The sequence below is a fragment of the Drosophila serrata genome, unplaced genomic scaffold (genome assembly GCF_035046125.1).
Source record: "Drosophila serrata isolate PLE 108 unplaced genomic scaffold, ASM3504612v1 contig_217, whole genome shotgun sequence".
NCBI lineage: Eukaryota > Metazoa > Arthropoda > Insecta > Diptera > Drosophilidae > Drosophila > Drosophila serrata.
Window position 1 is genome coordinate 3,055,553 of NW_028257115.1, and position 16,079 is coordinate 3,071,631.

General features: G+C 43.4%; 5 protein-coding genes across 9 annotated transcripts; 3 read left to right on the plus strand and 2 right to left on the minus strand.

Moving 5' to 3' along the window:
* Positions 1 to 250: 250 nt before the first annotated feature.
* Positions 251 to 1,136, plus strand: Cpr72Ea (Cuticular protein 72Ea). 2 transcript variants are annotated; one of them, XM_086829753.1, is made up of 2 exons: positions 251 to 781; positions 851 to 1,136. In XM_086829753.1, exons 1-2 carry the CDS (start codon positions 256 to 258, stop codon positions 1,012 to 1,014), a joined length of 690 nt encoding a protein of 229 aa, XP_086685879.1. In that variant the 5' UTR covers positions 251 to 255; the 3' UTR covers positions 1,015 to 1,136. The 2 variants fall into 2 exon arrangements, with proteins under 2 accessions (XP_086685879.1, XP_020813887.2); XM_020958228.2 differs by having other exon boundaries at positions 251 to 1,136.
* Positions 1,137 to 2,228: 1,092 nt separating this feature from the next.
* On the plus strand, positions 2,229 to 2,882 carry Cpr72Eb (Cuticular protein 72Eb). The gene has a single exon (XM_020958227.2). It carries the CDS (start codon positions 2,229 to 2,231, stop codon positions 2,880 to 2,882), a length of 654 nt encoding a protein of 217 aa, XP_020813886.2.
* A 1,508-nt stretch (positions 2,883 to 4,390) lies between these two features.
* On the minus strand, positions 4,391 to 5,837 carry Cpr72Ec (Cuticular protein 72Ec). Its single transcript, XM_020958433.2, has one exon. It carries the CDS (start codon positions 5,721 to 5,723, stop codon positions 4,524 to 4,526), a length of 1,200 nt encoding a protein of 399 aa, XP_020814092.2. The 5' UTR covers positions 5,724 to 5,837; the 3' UTR covers positions 4,391 to 4,523.
* A 616-nt stretch (positions 5,838 to 6,453) lies between these two features.
* On the plus strand, positions 6,454 to 8,033 carry LOC110188277 (alcohol dehydrogenase 1). Its single transcript, XM_020957971.2, has 4 exons — positions 6,454 to 7,051; positions 7,110 to 7,337; positions 7,410 to 7,583; positions 7,640 to 8,033. The coding sequence occupies exons 1-4, from the start codon at positions 6,959 to 6,961 to the stop codon at positions 7,922 to 7,924; spliced, it is 780 nt and encodes a 259-aa protein (XP_020813630.2). The 5' UTR covers positions 6,454 to 6,958; the 3' UTR covers positions 7,925 to 8,033.
* A 43-nt stretch (positions 8,034 to 8,076) lies between these two features.
* On the minus strand, positions 8,077 to 15,977 carry roq (RING finger and CCCH-type zinc finger domain-containing protein roquin). 4 transcript variants are annotated; one of them, XM_020957970.2, is made up of 5 exons: positions 15,474 to 15,713; positions 14,700 to 14,931; positions 14,473 to 14,635; positions 12,130 to 14,412; positions 8,077 to 11,913 (listed from the first exon to the last, which is right to left on the minus strand). In XM_020957970.2, exons 3-5 carry the CDS (start codon positions 14,632 to 14,634, stop codon positions 11,767 to 11,769), a joined length of 2,592 nt encoding a protein of 863 aa, XP_020813629.2. In that variant the 5' UTR covers position 14,635; positions 14,700 to 14,931; positions 15,474 to 15,713; the 3' UTR covers positions 8,077 to 11,766. The 4 variants fall into 4 exon arrangements, with proteins under 4 accessions (XP_020813629.2, XP_020813626.2, XP_086685880.1 ...); XM_020957967.2 differs by lacking the exons at positions 14,700 to 14,931; positions 15,474 to 15,713 and adding an exon at positions 15,779 to 15,977; XM_086829754.1 differs by lacking the exon at positions 14,700 to 14,931 and having other exon boundaries at positions 15,474 to 15,760.
* Between the last annotated feature and the right edge of the window lie 102 nt (positions 15,978 to 16,079).

Here is a 16,079-nt window from a genome sequence, read left to right on the forward strand (position 1 = left end):
TATATAAGGTTCAAATTAATTGATTATAATTTTAATCCACAAAATCATTCTTCAAGTGCAAAAGAACCTTAAGAGCAGTGGAAGCAACAGGAGCAGTCATGAAGCTCAACTAAAACCAGAACTAGAACTCAGGCAAGAACGAGCTGGGGTATAAAAGGATGCTGTCTTGGGATCAGAGGCAACAGTTACCACTGAACTAGCTATCCACACACGTAAACACTCAACTCACCTGCAGGAATCTCATCTCCTAGAGCCATGAAGTATCCTCTTCTGTTATTGGCCAGCCTGAGCTTGGCCCACGGCCTGGCCTTGTACGCCACCACGTATCCGTTTGTGTACTCCGCCGAGGGATCTGCCGTGTTCACGCCCACCCAGCGGCAGTATATCACCCAGGATCAGTTGGGTCAGTATTCCTACGGTTATGCAGAGCCCCTGTCCAGCAAGCAGGAGACCCGTACCCTGGATGGCATCACCCGAGGCAGCTACAGCTACAGGGATCCAGCGGGTAAGCTCCAGACCGTTGACTATGTGGCTGACAACGAGGGTTTCCATGTGGCGGCCACCAATCTGCCCAAGGCCATAGTTCCCCTGGACTCTCTGGGAATCTCTGGCAGAAGTTCTAGCCCAGGTAGTGTCCATCCCGTGGAGCATCCGGTGCAACATCCTGTTGTCTCACATCAAGTTCCGGTGCAACACCCAGTTGAACCCCATCATCATCCAACTGTTGTGGAGACTGGTCGCAGTGCTCAGCCCGAGGCACATCATCCCGCGGAGCAGTATGGTTCACCCGCAGTTGGACAACATGGTGGACATGCTCCATTGCCCCATCCCGTTACCGACACCGTGGAAGTGGCTGCAGCCAAATCTCTGCACTTGAAACGTGTCGAGGATGAAACGGTGCGCAACCAAGTTCTGGCCAAGATCCCAGTGGCTCGCAGTCATGTGGTGGTTCCAGCAACCCCAGTTTATGGGTACACCGTTCCCAGGTACTACTCTCCGCGGTTCTACTACTGAGTGAGCAGTTGTAACCAACCTTTCGGTACATTATTCCAGAGTTTCGAATTTAAATAAAAAAAATTTCAATCAGTCTGAGTTGCATTTTATATCTTAGTTTTTTGTTAAGGGGAATTTAAAGTTTATATTTGGTTTGATTAAGAATTTTATTTATGTATTTGGTTTTACCTGAACCCAGAGCATTCGGGCTGAGCTTAACCCCAAAGACCGGATCCACTGAAGGGGACTCTGGACCCTGTCCTACCTCAACCTTTTGGCCCCAGTGGAACCCTTCAGCATCGCATACCGACCGCAGCATTCACTCTTCATAAATGTGAGGCGAGTTTTGATTTCAATTAAATTTAATAGCAGCATAAACCAAGGAAAGAGGCAGCAACCGAAATAACTGAAACTGGAAAAGGTAGCCGGCATGTCCCGTAGCCCAACCCGGTTCCTTGACCCCTTCACGACAATCCCAACTATGCACTGAAGATGAAAATGGTGTTGAATAAAATTAAACATAATTATTTTAATATTTAAAAGCTCTTAATATAAATAATCTGCAATCATAAATTAGAAGGGTCGTCCCTGTATCTTTGTATCTTTATCTTTTCCTTTAGTAATATTAATCCACAAATGTTTGTATTCATTTTTCTTTTAAAATTGTGGTATATTCCTTTTTTTTATGTGTAAACTACAAACTCTGTGAAGAGCAGCCTGATTAAGTTCTTGCTTTGTGGCATTGCGGAACATTGTTGGTTGTCTCTCTGAACATGTCCACGTACAACGATCCCATCGGTTGCAATGAGATACGCATTGCTGCCCCCTGCCGCAGATGAAAACAAATTGCGGCTTTTGTGCCGCAAATTTATGCTGAACTTGTTGAAATCGAAATCGACAAAATATTTATGTTAAAAGGAGGGCACAGGGAGGGACAGTGTAAGAGCTGAGGAAACCAAAGAGGAAGCTGAGGAAGAGGAAAAGGAAAAAGGAACAATAATCCAGGCCAGGCCTGGGCTGGTGGAATATGAAAGTAAAAACCCGACCGGACGACCTTCCTGAGAACGCACGAAATTGTAAATTTTTTCGGCAGGAGGCGCCGTCGCCTATAAAAGGCAGAATCACCAACCGATCCCAGCACAGAGTTCTCTAGAGCGAGTACTAGTCCACCACACTAGCAGCGCCTTAAAAGTAATTCCTCAAAATATAAATTGCCCAACTGAAGCAAGCTTAAGATGCACTTCCTCAACATTTGTCTGATCTTCACCACCATTGCCCTGGCTATGGGATCACCACTTTTGGAGTATGGAGCACCGCCGGTCAGTGGGGATACGATAAGTCAGTACCACACCCAGGATGAGCATGGTCAGTACTCGTATGGATACATGGCTCCGCTGTACTCCAAGCACGAAACCCGAACTCTGGATGGAGTGATCCGTGGTACCTTCTCCTACCTGGATGCTCATGGTGCCACCCAGACTGTGGACTATGTGGCCGATTCCGAGGGTTTCCATGTCACCTCCAACCTTCCCAACCAGCAAGCGAATCAGGAAACTCCTGAGGTGGCCGCCCTGAGGGCCCAGCATTTGGAGGCCCACCAACAGGCCAAATTGAGACTGGCCGGAGACACTTCCTTTGGTCCGCAACCGGTGCAGGATACTCCAGAGGTGGCCGCCGCCAAGGTGGCATTCTTCAAGCGCTTCGAAGCCGAGAAGCTGCGCAACCAATTGCTTGGCGAGAAGAAGATCAAGGTGATCGCACCGCCATCTCCGATTGCCGTTCGTTCCCAGCCGGTTTACATCTATCAGCCCACGACGGGATTCGTCTACAATTATCACACCAAGAGTCAGGTTCAGACGCCTGCCAGAAACTACCTGCCAGTGGCTTGATTTCCACATCGAATCTTTTCTGAATCTTTACTCTCTGTTAATTGTTGAGCAATAAATTATGCAAAAAATTCGAAATTAAAAATGATGAAATTAAAAGAACTTGCTATGAATTTAATTTCAATTAATGTATGATGTGTGGGTTAACTTGGTACTAGAAAAATAGAATACTTTGATTTGAGGAAACAGATATAAAGTCTGAACGGAAAAAGATTTATCTACAACCTCATGTCAATCCCAAAATTACTTCAAACCAACAATTCAATGCTAAATATTTGTATACCCTCAGGATATAATAATGTTAGTCAGAAGCTTAAAAGGGGTCATCTCCGATACTATAATTCATATATATAGAAAATAAGTATGATCAGTGAGTATCAATTAACATTAAGTAAATATGATCAGTAATTAACTATGATCATTAGTTAACTATGATCAATAAGTAACTATAAGCAGTAAGTAACTATGAACACTAAGTATCTATGACCAGTAAATACCAATGATCTGTAAGTTTCTATGACCAGTAAGTATGTATGATCAATAATTAACTATGAGCAGTAAGTAACTCTGAAAGGTAATTAACTATGGGCAGTAAGTATCTAAGTAACTATGATCAGTAAGTATCAATGAACACTAAGTCAGTAATTAGCTATGAGCAGTAATTAAGTATGAGCAGTAAGTATCTATGAACTTTAAATAACTCTGAACAGTAAGTATCTATGACCACTAAGTATGTAAAGGTGACCATGGCAATAAGCAAATTAATTGGAATATAATTTTATAATATAATAATATAATAATATACAAGTCATGGCTCAGACTTACCGCAGTAGAGGACACGTGGCTCTTTCGTCTTTGCTTACTTCGTTCCAGTGTAGTGATCAAGATTGGGTGACTTCATCCAAGTGAGCTTCTTGCTGGTCATCCAGATGCATTGCATTGGCCACGTCATATTTTTGGTCTCGCAGGGTGATCACTTGCACTATCACTACCGATGTTAACACTAGGTACCCCTAGGACAGACTGAGGCGCGCGCGACCTCAGCGCCTCTATTTATAGTTCCCGAGGAGAGTGGAGCAGAGAAAGTGAGTGTGAGTGGGCGGGAGAGTAGGAGTTGCCTCTAGAGATTAACATAGAGCGATAGGCATACAGAGAGAGGGTGAGAGTCAGAGAGAAACAGCGAGCTATTTAAGTTTTAGTTTATTTATTTAGTTTATAAGTCGGAGCATTGCTAATCGGTGGATTATATATATATATATGTATATATAGGTTCCATAGGAACGATTGGAAAATTTTAAGAAACAAATTTATAACTTTTTCAGTTTTCAACAGGTTTTCGTCAAATTTTATATATAGCCATAATATATTTATCTAGAATTTTAGGTAAAATTTTTTGAAAATCGGACTACTATATCATATAGCTAGTGATCGAATTTCAATATGCAATTTGCATATAGCTTCCTTTTTTGTTAAAACTTTGAATTGTCAAACAAATAAAAACACTACGTGAATTTGGCACAATGGTGCTCTGTCTTGCATTTATTCTTGAATAAAAACACATCATGGTTATACCACACTCATTCCGCAATCATAAGACGGCCTAGATCCATATCCTTCAACAGTTTCCCCCGATCCTTGGATCCTTTAGTTGCGCTTGCTCACTAACAAGCTGCGACTAAGGGCCACGGGGCGCAGGGTTCTCAGCTCAGTGGGCGTGGTCACGCTGTACTTGGTGTTGGGAGAGACCAGGGTATAGTAGGCGCCAATAGGCACGCGGAGATCAGTGTTGTCCAAGCGATCCTCGAGCAGCTTCTCGGCACTGGCCAGATCCCCGAGCTTCAGGTAACTGCTGGAGCTAAGATCGGAAAGGGAGTAGATGGTGCGCAGGCGCAGATCATCATTGTCCCGATTAGAGGAAATCTGTAAGTTGGGAAGATCGATCTGCCGATCATTCTCCCGGCTATTGGTTAAGTCTCGCAGGGATTCCTCATTACGGGACTGATCTTGACGTTGATCTTGACGTTGATCTTGCCGTTGATCCTGTCTTTGTCCTTGTTCCCGCCTTTCATCCTGTCTTTGATCTTGCCGTTGACTTTGTCGCTGATCCTGTCGCTGATCTTGTCGCTGATCTTGTCGCTGTTCTTGTCGCTGATCCTGTCGCTGCCTTTGCTCCAGTCTCCGCTCCTGCCTCTGTTCCTCTTTCAGGTCCTGTCGAAGCTCCTGCCTCTGATCCTGATCCTGTCGCTGCCCCTCCTCATCCCTGTTTCTGGGCAGACTGCTCGATCGCTGACGTTCAGCCAACATGGCCGACAGCTCTGCTCTAACTCTCTCCAAGATTGCTGCATCTTCATCGCTTAGACTCTGCTCTCCAGACTGCTGATCCTCATTGTTGTTCCTTGTTTGATCCTGCTGCCTGCGAGCGGCTTCCTCGCGCAGACTGGCGGCCAAGGCCTCGTCCCTGGCATCCCGCAAAGCGTTTAGATGAGCCAGGCGAGCCTGCTGGACCTCCTCCGTGTCGGTAACTGGCAGCGGGGCTTTTCCCTCATCCACAGGTGCCTGGGGCTGATTGCTGGCCTCCGCCTTGAAGCCTTCTAAGCCATTTGCCTCGTACCGCACAGTCTGAAGTTTACCATTGGCATCGACATAGGAATAGAAGCCCCTGGAGGTGCCATCACGGGAGGAGTACTCGGCCCTGGCAGCACTGTCATCCCTATAGCCGTAAGAGTAGAAGGCTCTGGCGGTGTCCTGCTCCTGGTAGCCACTACTTTGCCGTTGAGCCACTCCACCGGCAGCTGAGGCAATGGCTAGTAGGCCCAATAGAATCGTCCACGTGAAGCAGTGCATCCTCTTCTTCTGATCTCAATGCTTGAACTGATGCCGCAGTAAGTCTTCGACGAGTGTTTTATACCACCACCTGCGGGTAACCCGAGGCGCACCACCCACTCTGCACCCGGTCTGCACAATGACCTCGAAATCCGCAAATCGATCCCCCGCGATCCGATTGGTGTCGATTGCCATTTGGGGCCTCCGGCACGCTACCACCGCGCGGATGCTGCAATAGTGAACTTAATATTGAGATACGGATCCATTGGTTGCGTAATTGTGCGACACTTCCACTTCCAAAGATACTTTGTGTGCTTGCCTCGCCGACCAATAGGAGGAGGAGGAGGATGTGGCAACCACACAACCTGGATTCGGGGCGGAACACAAATGGGGGAAATCAATTTGTTCGCATTTATCCAATAAACAGATATATCCCATTACCAGATGCTCGGTTTCAGTAACACATTCAGTTCGGGAGCTGACACAAATAACTCTGTGGAGTGGATAAATTGTTGGGTGCAGCAATGGCATGAAATAAAAGTAATTATCAAGCATTTAAAATAAAATTAAATTAAAAAGTAAAAGATTATATTATATTATATTATAATACAATATATACATATTTAAATGATAAATTGTTTGATATATGTAAAGTATTAGTTATACTATGTGATTACTATAGCTTTTTCTGTATATATTACATAAAATGTACTTTTCTTAAAGAAAGACGTAGAAAAATCTGTATAATCAGTATAATCAAAACAGTTATCTCGTTCTCTCTCAATACCAACTTGCAGTAAAATGAATAATAATGTCATAATCTTAAAAGAAGATAACAAGCTTTAAAAGAAAAACGTAAACCTCCAGTCAAAACGGATCTGAATTAAAATATAGTTATCTTTAAAGAAAGTCAATATTAATATCATTTTAAATATACATATTTAGTATGGTATGATTTCCTATATTACCCGTCAGAATGATTAGCATTTGCTGCATTTTAAGCTTACTGTAGTTATGCAGTTATAATTAATACAAAAATGATCTCTCTCCGAGAGTGATATTTGTCGAAAAAGCTCTGCTGGAGCGGAGATCTGAGAACGAAGAGCGATAGCGATGGGGTCGTTAGCACTTCTCTGAACCTATGGACAAGGGTGCGAGCTATGGCGATCTTTAGTTTGCCAATTGCCGCCGACTGAATTGCACGGAATCCGAAACCGAAACCGAAACTAAGCAAATAAGTTTCAAAACAGAGAGACATGAATTTGGCCGGCAAGAATGTGGTTTACCTTGGCGGATTTGGCGGCATAGGCCAGAAATGTGTGCAAGAGCTGCTCCAGCGGCAAATAAAGGTACAGATCTTACAACAAACTAAAGTAAGGCATTAATTAATTACTTGCTCCATTCCAGTCGGTGGCCATATTTGATTTAACAGAAAATACCCAAATGTTTGCTGAATGGAAGAGCAACAATCCCGACACGGATATATTCTACCAAAAAGTGGACATTACCCAGAAGTCGGACATTGAGGCGGCCTACAAGGCCACCGCCGAGAGATTGGGTCACTTTGATGTGGTGGTCAATGGCAGTGGACTAATGAACGATCGCCTGATCGATCTAACCATACAAATCAATTTGGTGAGAGCAGATTAGAAGCTTGAAATTCTAAATATTTGCTAATTATTATTCTGAATTTGTAATTGGCTTTAGCTGGGTGTTATCCACAGCACCCTGACTGCCCTGGAGTACATGGACAAGTCCAAGGGTGGCCAGGGTGGAGTCATTGTGAATATATCCTCGGTGGCTGGACTACAGCCCACAGCCTTAATGGCCATTTACTCGGCGGCCAAGACAGGTGTTACCACTTTTACCCGTGCTTTGGCTGTGAGTTTGTATTAGTTATATTTTAATTATCAAATTCATTTTAAAAACTTTCTCAGAATCCCATTTACTATGCCCATTCTGGCGTTGGATTTATTACCATTTGTCCAGGATTCACGGATACTGGTCTCCTGGATGATATAGGCAACAAGACAACCTTTGAATATGAGACTCCCATGGTGGCCATGTTCAGCAAGGTGAAGCGTCAAAAGGCAGAGGATTGTGCCCGGAACTTGGTCCAGGCCATAGAAACAGCCAAAAATGGAGCAGTCCTGATGCTAGAGCTGGGCGAGATCCATGATGTGGATATGCCAGACTTGTGGAAGCCCCAGCTGGATGTTTAATTATATAATATATATCCCCCTATATATACATATAATCTCAAGTGGTTGGTAATAAATAAATAAAATAAAATATATAACAAGAAATAAAGTAAAACCACATTAACCGCAAGAACTGATCGGATTGCTTGGTTTGCAAGAATTAGACCCAAAGATTAATATAATTCGATTAAGTTTCATTTATTTAATTTTCAGGCATACACACACAAAATTGAGTTTAGTTTTTTAGTTTTCTATAAGTTTAGTTTTTGTTTTTTTTTTCCATATCTAACATTTACAATGAATTTTGAAGATAAATATATTTTTATTTCAGCACATCCAAGAACATACATTATCGATTAACATTCCACAAAACTAGAAGAGATGTTTGGCTTCGACATAGCCGAAACTATGATATCCTAGAAAAGGAATATATATTCGGGATAAAAATTACAAAAGAAATACATGGAAACTTTATATAGATATCTTTGAAGAAACGCAAAACATGGCTTATCTTTGAACAAAGCTGCCGGCAGCAACTAAGATGGTTTGAAGAAAACTCTGTAAAATTGTTAATTGTATATGGAAATCGTATATAGACGGACCACCACAGATAAGAACTTAATAATCCCGCAACTATAACCTTTTCTGGGGTATCATATACATGGACAAAGACCCTAGGTATTTGGGGTTTCGGTTTGAGAGTAGAAGCACGGGTCTCCCATTGTAGGGTATAGCTTTATACTTCCTGAAGAATGCATGTAAAATACAATCTCTGCTTATACACACATTATTATACAATATTCAACTTTCTCCAGCTGTGGGTGGTGTGTGTAGTGTGTCATTAGATACATTATCATACTCGTATATAGTTAGTTTCATCATTTAGCGTTTAATATAAAGACATTTGTTCGTTCCCATTGAACTGGGAGTTAGTTTCGCTTTGTTAACTGTAAATTTCACATCATCACAATTCAAGGATTCTTCAACTTATAAATTACACCAAGAACATCAACACTTGATTCGCAGATAGAGAGTCGCATCGCAGGACCTGCAGAACCTTGCCGGGAGCTTGAGCTGCTGTAGATTCTTACTCGTAGTATCCTGGTTTTAAAATTGAGAGTATTTGTATTGTCCTCACCATTACACATTTGATGCGCTGGAAGAGAGTCCTCTGGCTAACTAACTATATCTTCTATATATTCGATTGCAGTGCAGTTCTATTATTGGGTGGTTCGAAAAGCGGTCGGTCTTCTCCTGGCAGGTTCCTTAAAAGACTTATTGGATCTTCTGAGCTACTGCAAAAACGTCCTTGCTTTTTATCGTTAAACATCACTAACCCTAGTTGTTGAGGAACAGAAGCGCCTATTATCATCATATATATCTTATATTGTTTTTTTTTTACGTTACCCTTATATCTTATATCGAGAACATACAGTAATGCGGATTGTCTGTAACTAGATAGTTTCGTTAACTATAGGTTTTGTTTTCCTTTTCTCGAAGTATTGTATCTATTCAATTTCCTATCTGGTGGTGGTGTTGGTTGCTGTGGGTGTGTCTTAATCTGCGGGTGGTTTAAGCTTCTTGGTTTGCTTTCTTCTAAGCCTTCTCTCTTAACCATCTTTCTTCTGATATGTCTCATACATTATCTCATCGCAAACTTAAAATATATGTATATATTCAAGAGGAAAACAAACTAAACGAACTAAAAGTTTTGTGAAAATTTATTGGTAAGTAAAATAAATAATTGTTTCTTCATTTTTTTGTTGTCGATTTTCTTTTCTCTTCCACTTTGATTAACAGAACTCGAAAATTTGCTTAGGGTAGAAACATTGAGTGATAATACCAAAAATACATTTAATTAACATATGTATATAAATATATATGCATTTAAATAAGTGTTGTGTTGTGTTGTGTGTGTCATTGTGTGTGTAAATAGAAAATGTCTGTGTGTAAGTATGTGTGAATTGCTCGGCACGACCTGTATCAAAAAGAGCCTCGGTCAGAGTTTTGGGGGGTATTGGCATTGGCGGGTTGCTGGACTCATTGTAAATTATAAAGTTACAAAACTCAACGCAACAAAAATACATTATCATTATTATTATTATTATTATGAACTGAACCCATTGGGTTTAAGCTAAAAACTTCACCACAGCCCAGGCCAGGCGGAGAGCTTGACGACAGGCAGCGATCCCTATCTGTATCCAGAATTAAGTACGCAGCTCGCCTCCGCCCGGCCCTCTTCTTTTATACATTTTCACATTGAATGCTTTAGTTTCTGAGTAGTAATAGGAAAATATACATTTAAATGTACGCTTTATGTTTCTCTTAAATTGCTTCGATCAACTATAGCTGTCACAACTGAACACATACTCCCCGCAGAAATGGGGGAATATAGTCTTACACGGATTCTACTACACACACGGCATCGAAACATCATCGTTAACAATAAATATATATATATTTGTAAAGATATAGTATATGTTGTGTATTCTGCTATTTATGATCAAGCGCAGCAATTATATATATATATATATTATATATAAAGGTTCCTGATTTCATCGCTTAACAAATACAAGTTACAAAAAATCATTGTTTCTTCACATTTGTTTCGTTCTCAAATCAAAATGATGTACAATGTCTTGAAAACAAAACGCGGGCTCAACTGACATTAATATATAATATTAATAATAGAGCGCACAAATTGGTTAGTTTCTATTATATAAATATACATTTATATAGGCGACATGGAGAGAGAGAGAAAGTAAGTAGGTAGTGTGTGTAAATGTTCTCAAAGCCCTGACAGACCTTCCACTTGCTCCTCATTTCTCGTCGTGTTCTTTACTTTACTCTCGCTTGGGGACGTGATTTTAATTTATTTTCAATAAATTTAATATAATATAGTACAATAGTTAACAACATCGCACAATAGCGTTATTAAAATTTCTTTAAGAAATATAAACATTCATTTCGCACACATACAAATGATCGATCGTTCGCGTTCGTGTCCTTAGAGTGTGGCTCAGTGTGCATGTGTGTTTTGTGTATGTGTTTTATGATTTATTTTAGTTTTTTTGTTTGTATATAAAAATAGCGTTTTGAAATATAGTTAATAATTAAAAAAAATATATATATGTTTATACCTATGCATGTATACAGCACATTACACATTCAATCAAACATCATTTTGATCACAAACAATCAGGGGATGGAGGCGGGATGGCGGAAAAACTCACTATTGTTGGATTTTTGGGATATTTAAGTCTTGTGATCATGATTCAATTAATTAGTGCATACCGATCTATTTCTTGTCTGGGGTAGAATTGTTTTAAAGTCTTCGGATAATGCCTGACGTTCTCATCTCCTCCTCCTCCTCCTCCTGCTCTTGCGGGGATTTCTACGGTCTGGATCTGAACCCTAGGCTAGACATAAACATTTACGATCTAAGTTTTGAGTTTTTGTTTCGGTTTGCTTTTGTTATTCCTTTGCTAAGACGACGACAACACATTCCCCGCGATGTGAAAACTTAACACATTTAACGTGATCTCAAAAACACATTTTTCTCCACACAAAATTTGAACAATGAACTAATTAGACAATTATTTAATATATTCTAATAGACGGTACCCAACCCATTTTGATGTTTTTGTTTTGGCTCCGATCCAATAACGGATCGGTCGGATCAGTTTTTAACTACAGTTACGGTTACAATTGAAATTCTACCAAAGAGTTTGAACTGTGCGGTACAAACCTTTCTAACGATGTGTAAAATGATTGCATTATACATATTCTACCACTCATCTTCGTTCTATATATAAACCCTATATAGATTTATCCTCTGGGTGAGGAGTGCCCAGGACTGTTGTTTAGTCCACCTTGATGCCGCTGTCATCGGGATCGACAATGTCGACCAGGTTCTTCTCCAGCTGCAGCATCATGCCACTGTCGATGCCGCCCTCGAAGCTGTCCTCCGACATCAGTTGCGGCTTTCTGCCCCACATCGGTTGCTGCGGCTGCGGGTGGATTAGTAAATAAAAAAGATTAGAAATTAATCTAATAAAAAAGTAACTATACAAGAGTTTTTAGACATTCATTTCTCCCTTGAAACATGATTCCTTCGTCACCACTCATCGACTGTACTCGATTATCAAAGGCGGAAGAGATTAGAAAGTCAAATAGTATTCACACCCTCAATTGAACCCCTCCCTCATCGCACCACACCTACTCACCTTGCTGGCATTGAAGTTATCGTTCCTATCGCTCTTGTAGCCACCCCCATATCCCAGATCGGTTGTCTTGTCGCTCAGGAACTCGGCATTCTTCATATCGTTCTCCAGCAACCAATTATTCCAATTGGTGGAACCAGAACCGGTGCTGCTCTTGGGACAAATCGGACCGTAGCGACTGTGCATGGAGGAGCCGGTGGGCACATCAAACGTCGACGCATCGTCATCCAATATGGAATCGGAGCGTACAAAGTTCGCTGACTCCTTGCTCGAGTTATTCCAGAACAGCAACGATGAGCCATGATTGTTGTTATTATTGTTGTTGTGGGAGCTGTTGTTATTGTTATTGCTGTTGATGTTGTTGTTGTTGTTGGAGCGACGGAACAGAGGCAGAACATCCACATCGGACTCCGAGGATCTGTCCAGGTCTATGTTTACACTATTCGGCGGTTTCTTTTCATAAAATGAGGTATCAGCTGTTGCGGCTAAAATCGACAACGGTCGGCTGGGATTCGGCTTGCTGGACGGTGGCTGCTGCTGCTGCTGCTGCTGGGGATGCTGAGGATGCTGCGGCTGCTGCTGCTGTCCCAGGTAGGCATGCTCCCAGGGATGACCCATGTGGAAGACATCACCACCGCCGGGCAGCATAAAGCCCTTGTGCATGTTGTTGTTCACACTGAAGCTCGGTGGGTTGGCATTGCGTTGCGGAGGCGGTACTCCCGGACCCGGATTGCCTTGATAGTCCCGCGGCGATGGATTCCTCGGCGGTGCCACGCCATAGCCAGTGAAGCGGGGATCGTAGCGACCGGGCACTATCAGTCGTGCAATGGGGCTGTGGTGCGAAGGATGAAGCAGCGGCGGCGGTGGCGGTTGCTGTGGTGGCAGTCCCCCACCTCCGGGGGAAAGACCCAAATTGGGCTCTAGATAGCCCCTGGGTGAGCCCATGTAGTGCATCGGCGACACAGGCAACATGGGTGGCATTCCCATGGGTTGTCCATCCGGCTCGCCCAGTGGTTTTTTGATGGCTCCGCCACTAATCCCTGGAGGTCCCTGCAGAGCCAATGGTGTTTTCATGTGCTTACCTCGATTCCGGGCACGATAGCGCTCCACCTCCTCCTGGGAGTGGGCAAAGGTACAGCTGGCACCTCTGGGACAAACCCTCCGCACGTTTAGGTCCCTGCACAGGCTGATCTTGTACTTGGGATTGCTGGTAGCTGCTCCGCCACTGCCACTGCCACTGATTCCATCCTGGGCCTTGCGCACGCCATGATGCTGAAGGAAGTTCACCAGACCCACAACCGAGTGGCGCACCGCATCCAAAGCTTCAGCCAAATCCGGCCAGGGAGCCACCTCCGCACAGGGATCGATGTTGGCCAGGTACTTGAGGTGATGATGGAGACTTGCAAGCTTGGCCGGGTCACTGGTGCGTTGCAGAGCGATGACCAGCTCTTGCACCGATTGAGCGAAGGAGCTGGGCGTCTGCAGCTTGTCGATGATGCTCTGCATGTGGCTCTTGTGCATCACGTCGCCATAAAGGAGGGAAGACCATTGCTCCGGAGCGATTCGCAGGCCCGCCTCGGTGGCTATTTGGACAATCTGGGCATCGTGCTCTCGACGCAGGGCGTCGTACGTCCGGAACTCCTCCTTGAGTTGCATCAGCGATGAGTCCGCCTCCCGCTTGGATACCTTGAAGCAGCTGGCACGGTATAGTAGCTGCACCACATGACCAATACTCGTCTTGGAGGCCTGGGGGAACTGCGGTTCCAAACGCTGCACCACGAACATGACCAGCACTTTTCGCGAGAGCGCAGATCCTTCCTCCAAGGCCAGGAGTACCAGCTTTAGCACCTCCTCCTGCATGGCGGGTCCGAGGAACTGACATCCTCTTGTCCTAACCGCTGCCCAGAGATTGGAGCTCAGTTGCTGGGGGTTCTGGTGCTGCAGAATAAGCTCGGTGACCGTACGCTCGCCCAGGGATCTAGCTGCACGCAGTGCCCTCACCCTTCCCTCCTCCTCCATCAGTTGACAATTGACCAGGGTGACCAGCTTGCGCTGCATGGGTCGCGTCAGGAGATTGCCATTGCCGTTCAGGTTGAGGAAGGACTTCAAGTGCAAGGCCAACTCCTCGATGCATCGCTGACCCAACTGGTAGCACTTCAGGTGCTCCGGTTCAAGCTTCTGGACACTGGGCGGTGGAGGTCCCAGCTCCACCAGCTCCGAATCCTTGACCAACTGGAGTAGGGCATGGTTTACCGGAAGATTGTCGATGTCGCTGACAATCACAGTCTGCAAGATAGATATTCATGTAGAATAAGATTAATTAAGGAGTTGGAAAGGAGAACTTACCTGGTCGAAGGGACATTGCCGGTTGTAGAGGGTCGTCAGGCATAGCTTGCAAATGGTGTGTCCGCAGCCCAGGCTGACCGGGCAGCGCTGGCTGGCCGCGAATTCATTGCAGCAGATGGGACAGTTCAGAAAATCTGTCCATGAGGGAGCCTGAATCGGCATGCTGTGAATGGGGAATCATAAAAAAATCAATTAAGATGATTAAGCTTCGAGAAAGGAAGACAAACCATGGGTAACGATGTTTGAATACTCTTTCATATTGCTAAGGACTATACACCATATGCTGATGAGTTATTTATATGATCTTAGGGATCCTTAACTTCCTGATTAACTTCCTAACCTTACACCTTTTTTGAATTTCTAATTAGAAGGTTGTGGACAAACTGCGACTAAGAAAACCCCGTGCCCAACAATGTTTTATGGGTAGAACGATAAAAATTTGATCTGAGAAATATAATACTAAGGAAGTTATTAAAGTTATTATGATAATTAAATTTATAAAAATAAAAGATAGTTTTGTACGAGATACGAGATACACACAAGTATATAAGTGTATATATAAGATATTACCAAAATTGGTTGTAAAACCGATCTGAGTCAAGTTTATAGAAACAAAAGAGTTATTTTTTTCCACATAAAGTGGCACAGAAAAAAAAAAGTTTCGCTTTCGTCTTTCTCTTCTTCTTGCAATAGCCCCAACGTCAGCTGTCGCTCTCACGCACACACGCTCGCCTGCACACTCACACACCCATACACAGGTGCTGCCCATACGTGTTGGTGTGTGGCGACAGTTGTACACGCATGCAAGTATATCTTTGTATGTATATATAGGGGGGAGCGCATACATATATGCCGAGGCTGCACTTCCTGGATAACTTTTCGTAGCTTCGCAGCCGGAGGATCAGGTTCGCCACTGTGGTGACACAAGGAGCCCGAACTCCTCGCACACAAACACACACACACACGCACACACGTAGTTGGACGGTGGCAGGTAATCCAACCTTTTCATTGGGGCACATAAACGTAACTCGCTTTCAACGTCATCAGCCATCCGCTTTCTTTTGGGACGCGAACAAAGGGATTTGTGGCCAGAAAGAGGAGCGGTTTTTAGTTCCTTCACTACCCACGTCCAACTCCCGCGGTTGCTAATCCTGCGGGCAGTCCTTGAACGCCAGTCGGAGCCCCAGGAAAAACACTGGACTCCACTGAACTCTCTCTCCCAAGACTTTTCGTTACGTTTCACTTTTCACTTTCGTCGGCTGATTCGTCGCGAAACGATATTTGCACTAACGTTGCACCGACTCACCTTCATATTATATATTATATATATATTTAAATATATACATATTATTGCATTAAAGGTACGAAAAGATGTTTTTTAATTTTCATTGGAACTTTTTGTAAAAAATTGGGAAGTAATCAGTATGACCGAAGTTGGCGAGCGGTGAAATACCGAATTTTCAAGAAACGCTTATCAATGCTGATGAAAATACCATAAACATACCATTAAAGACAGCTGCGATGTATTTTTAAACTGCTTGCGCTCAGCTGGTGGCGATAAGCAGGTATATTCGATAACATTCCAATTTGAACCTGTTATCGGGACT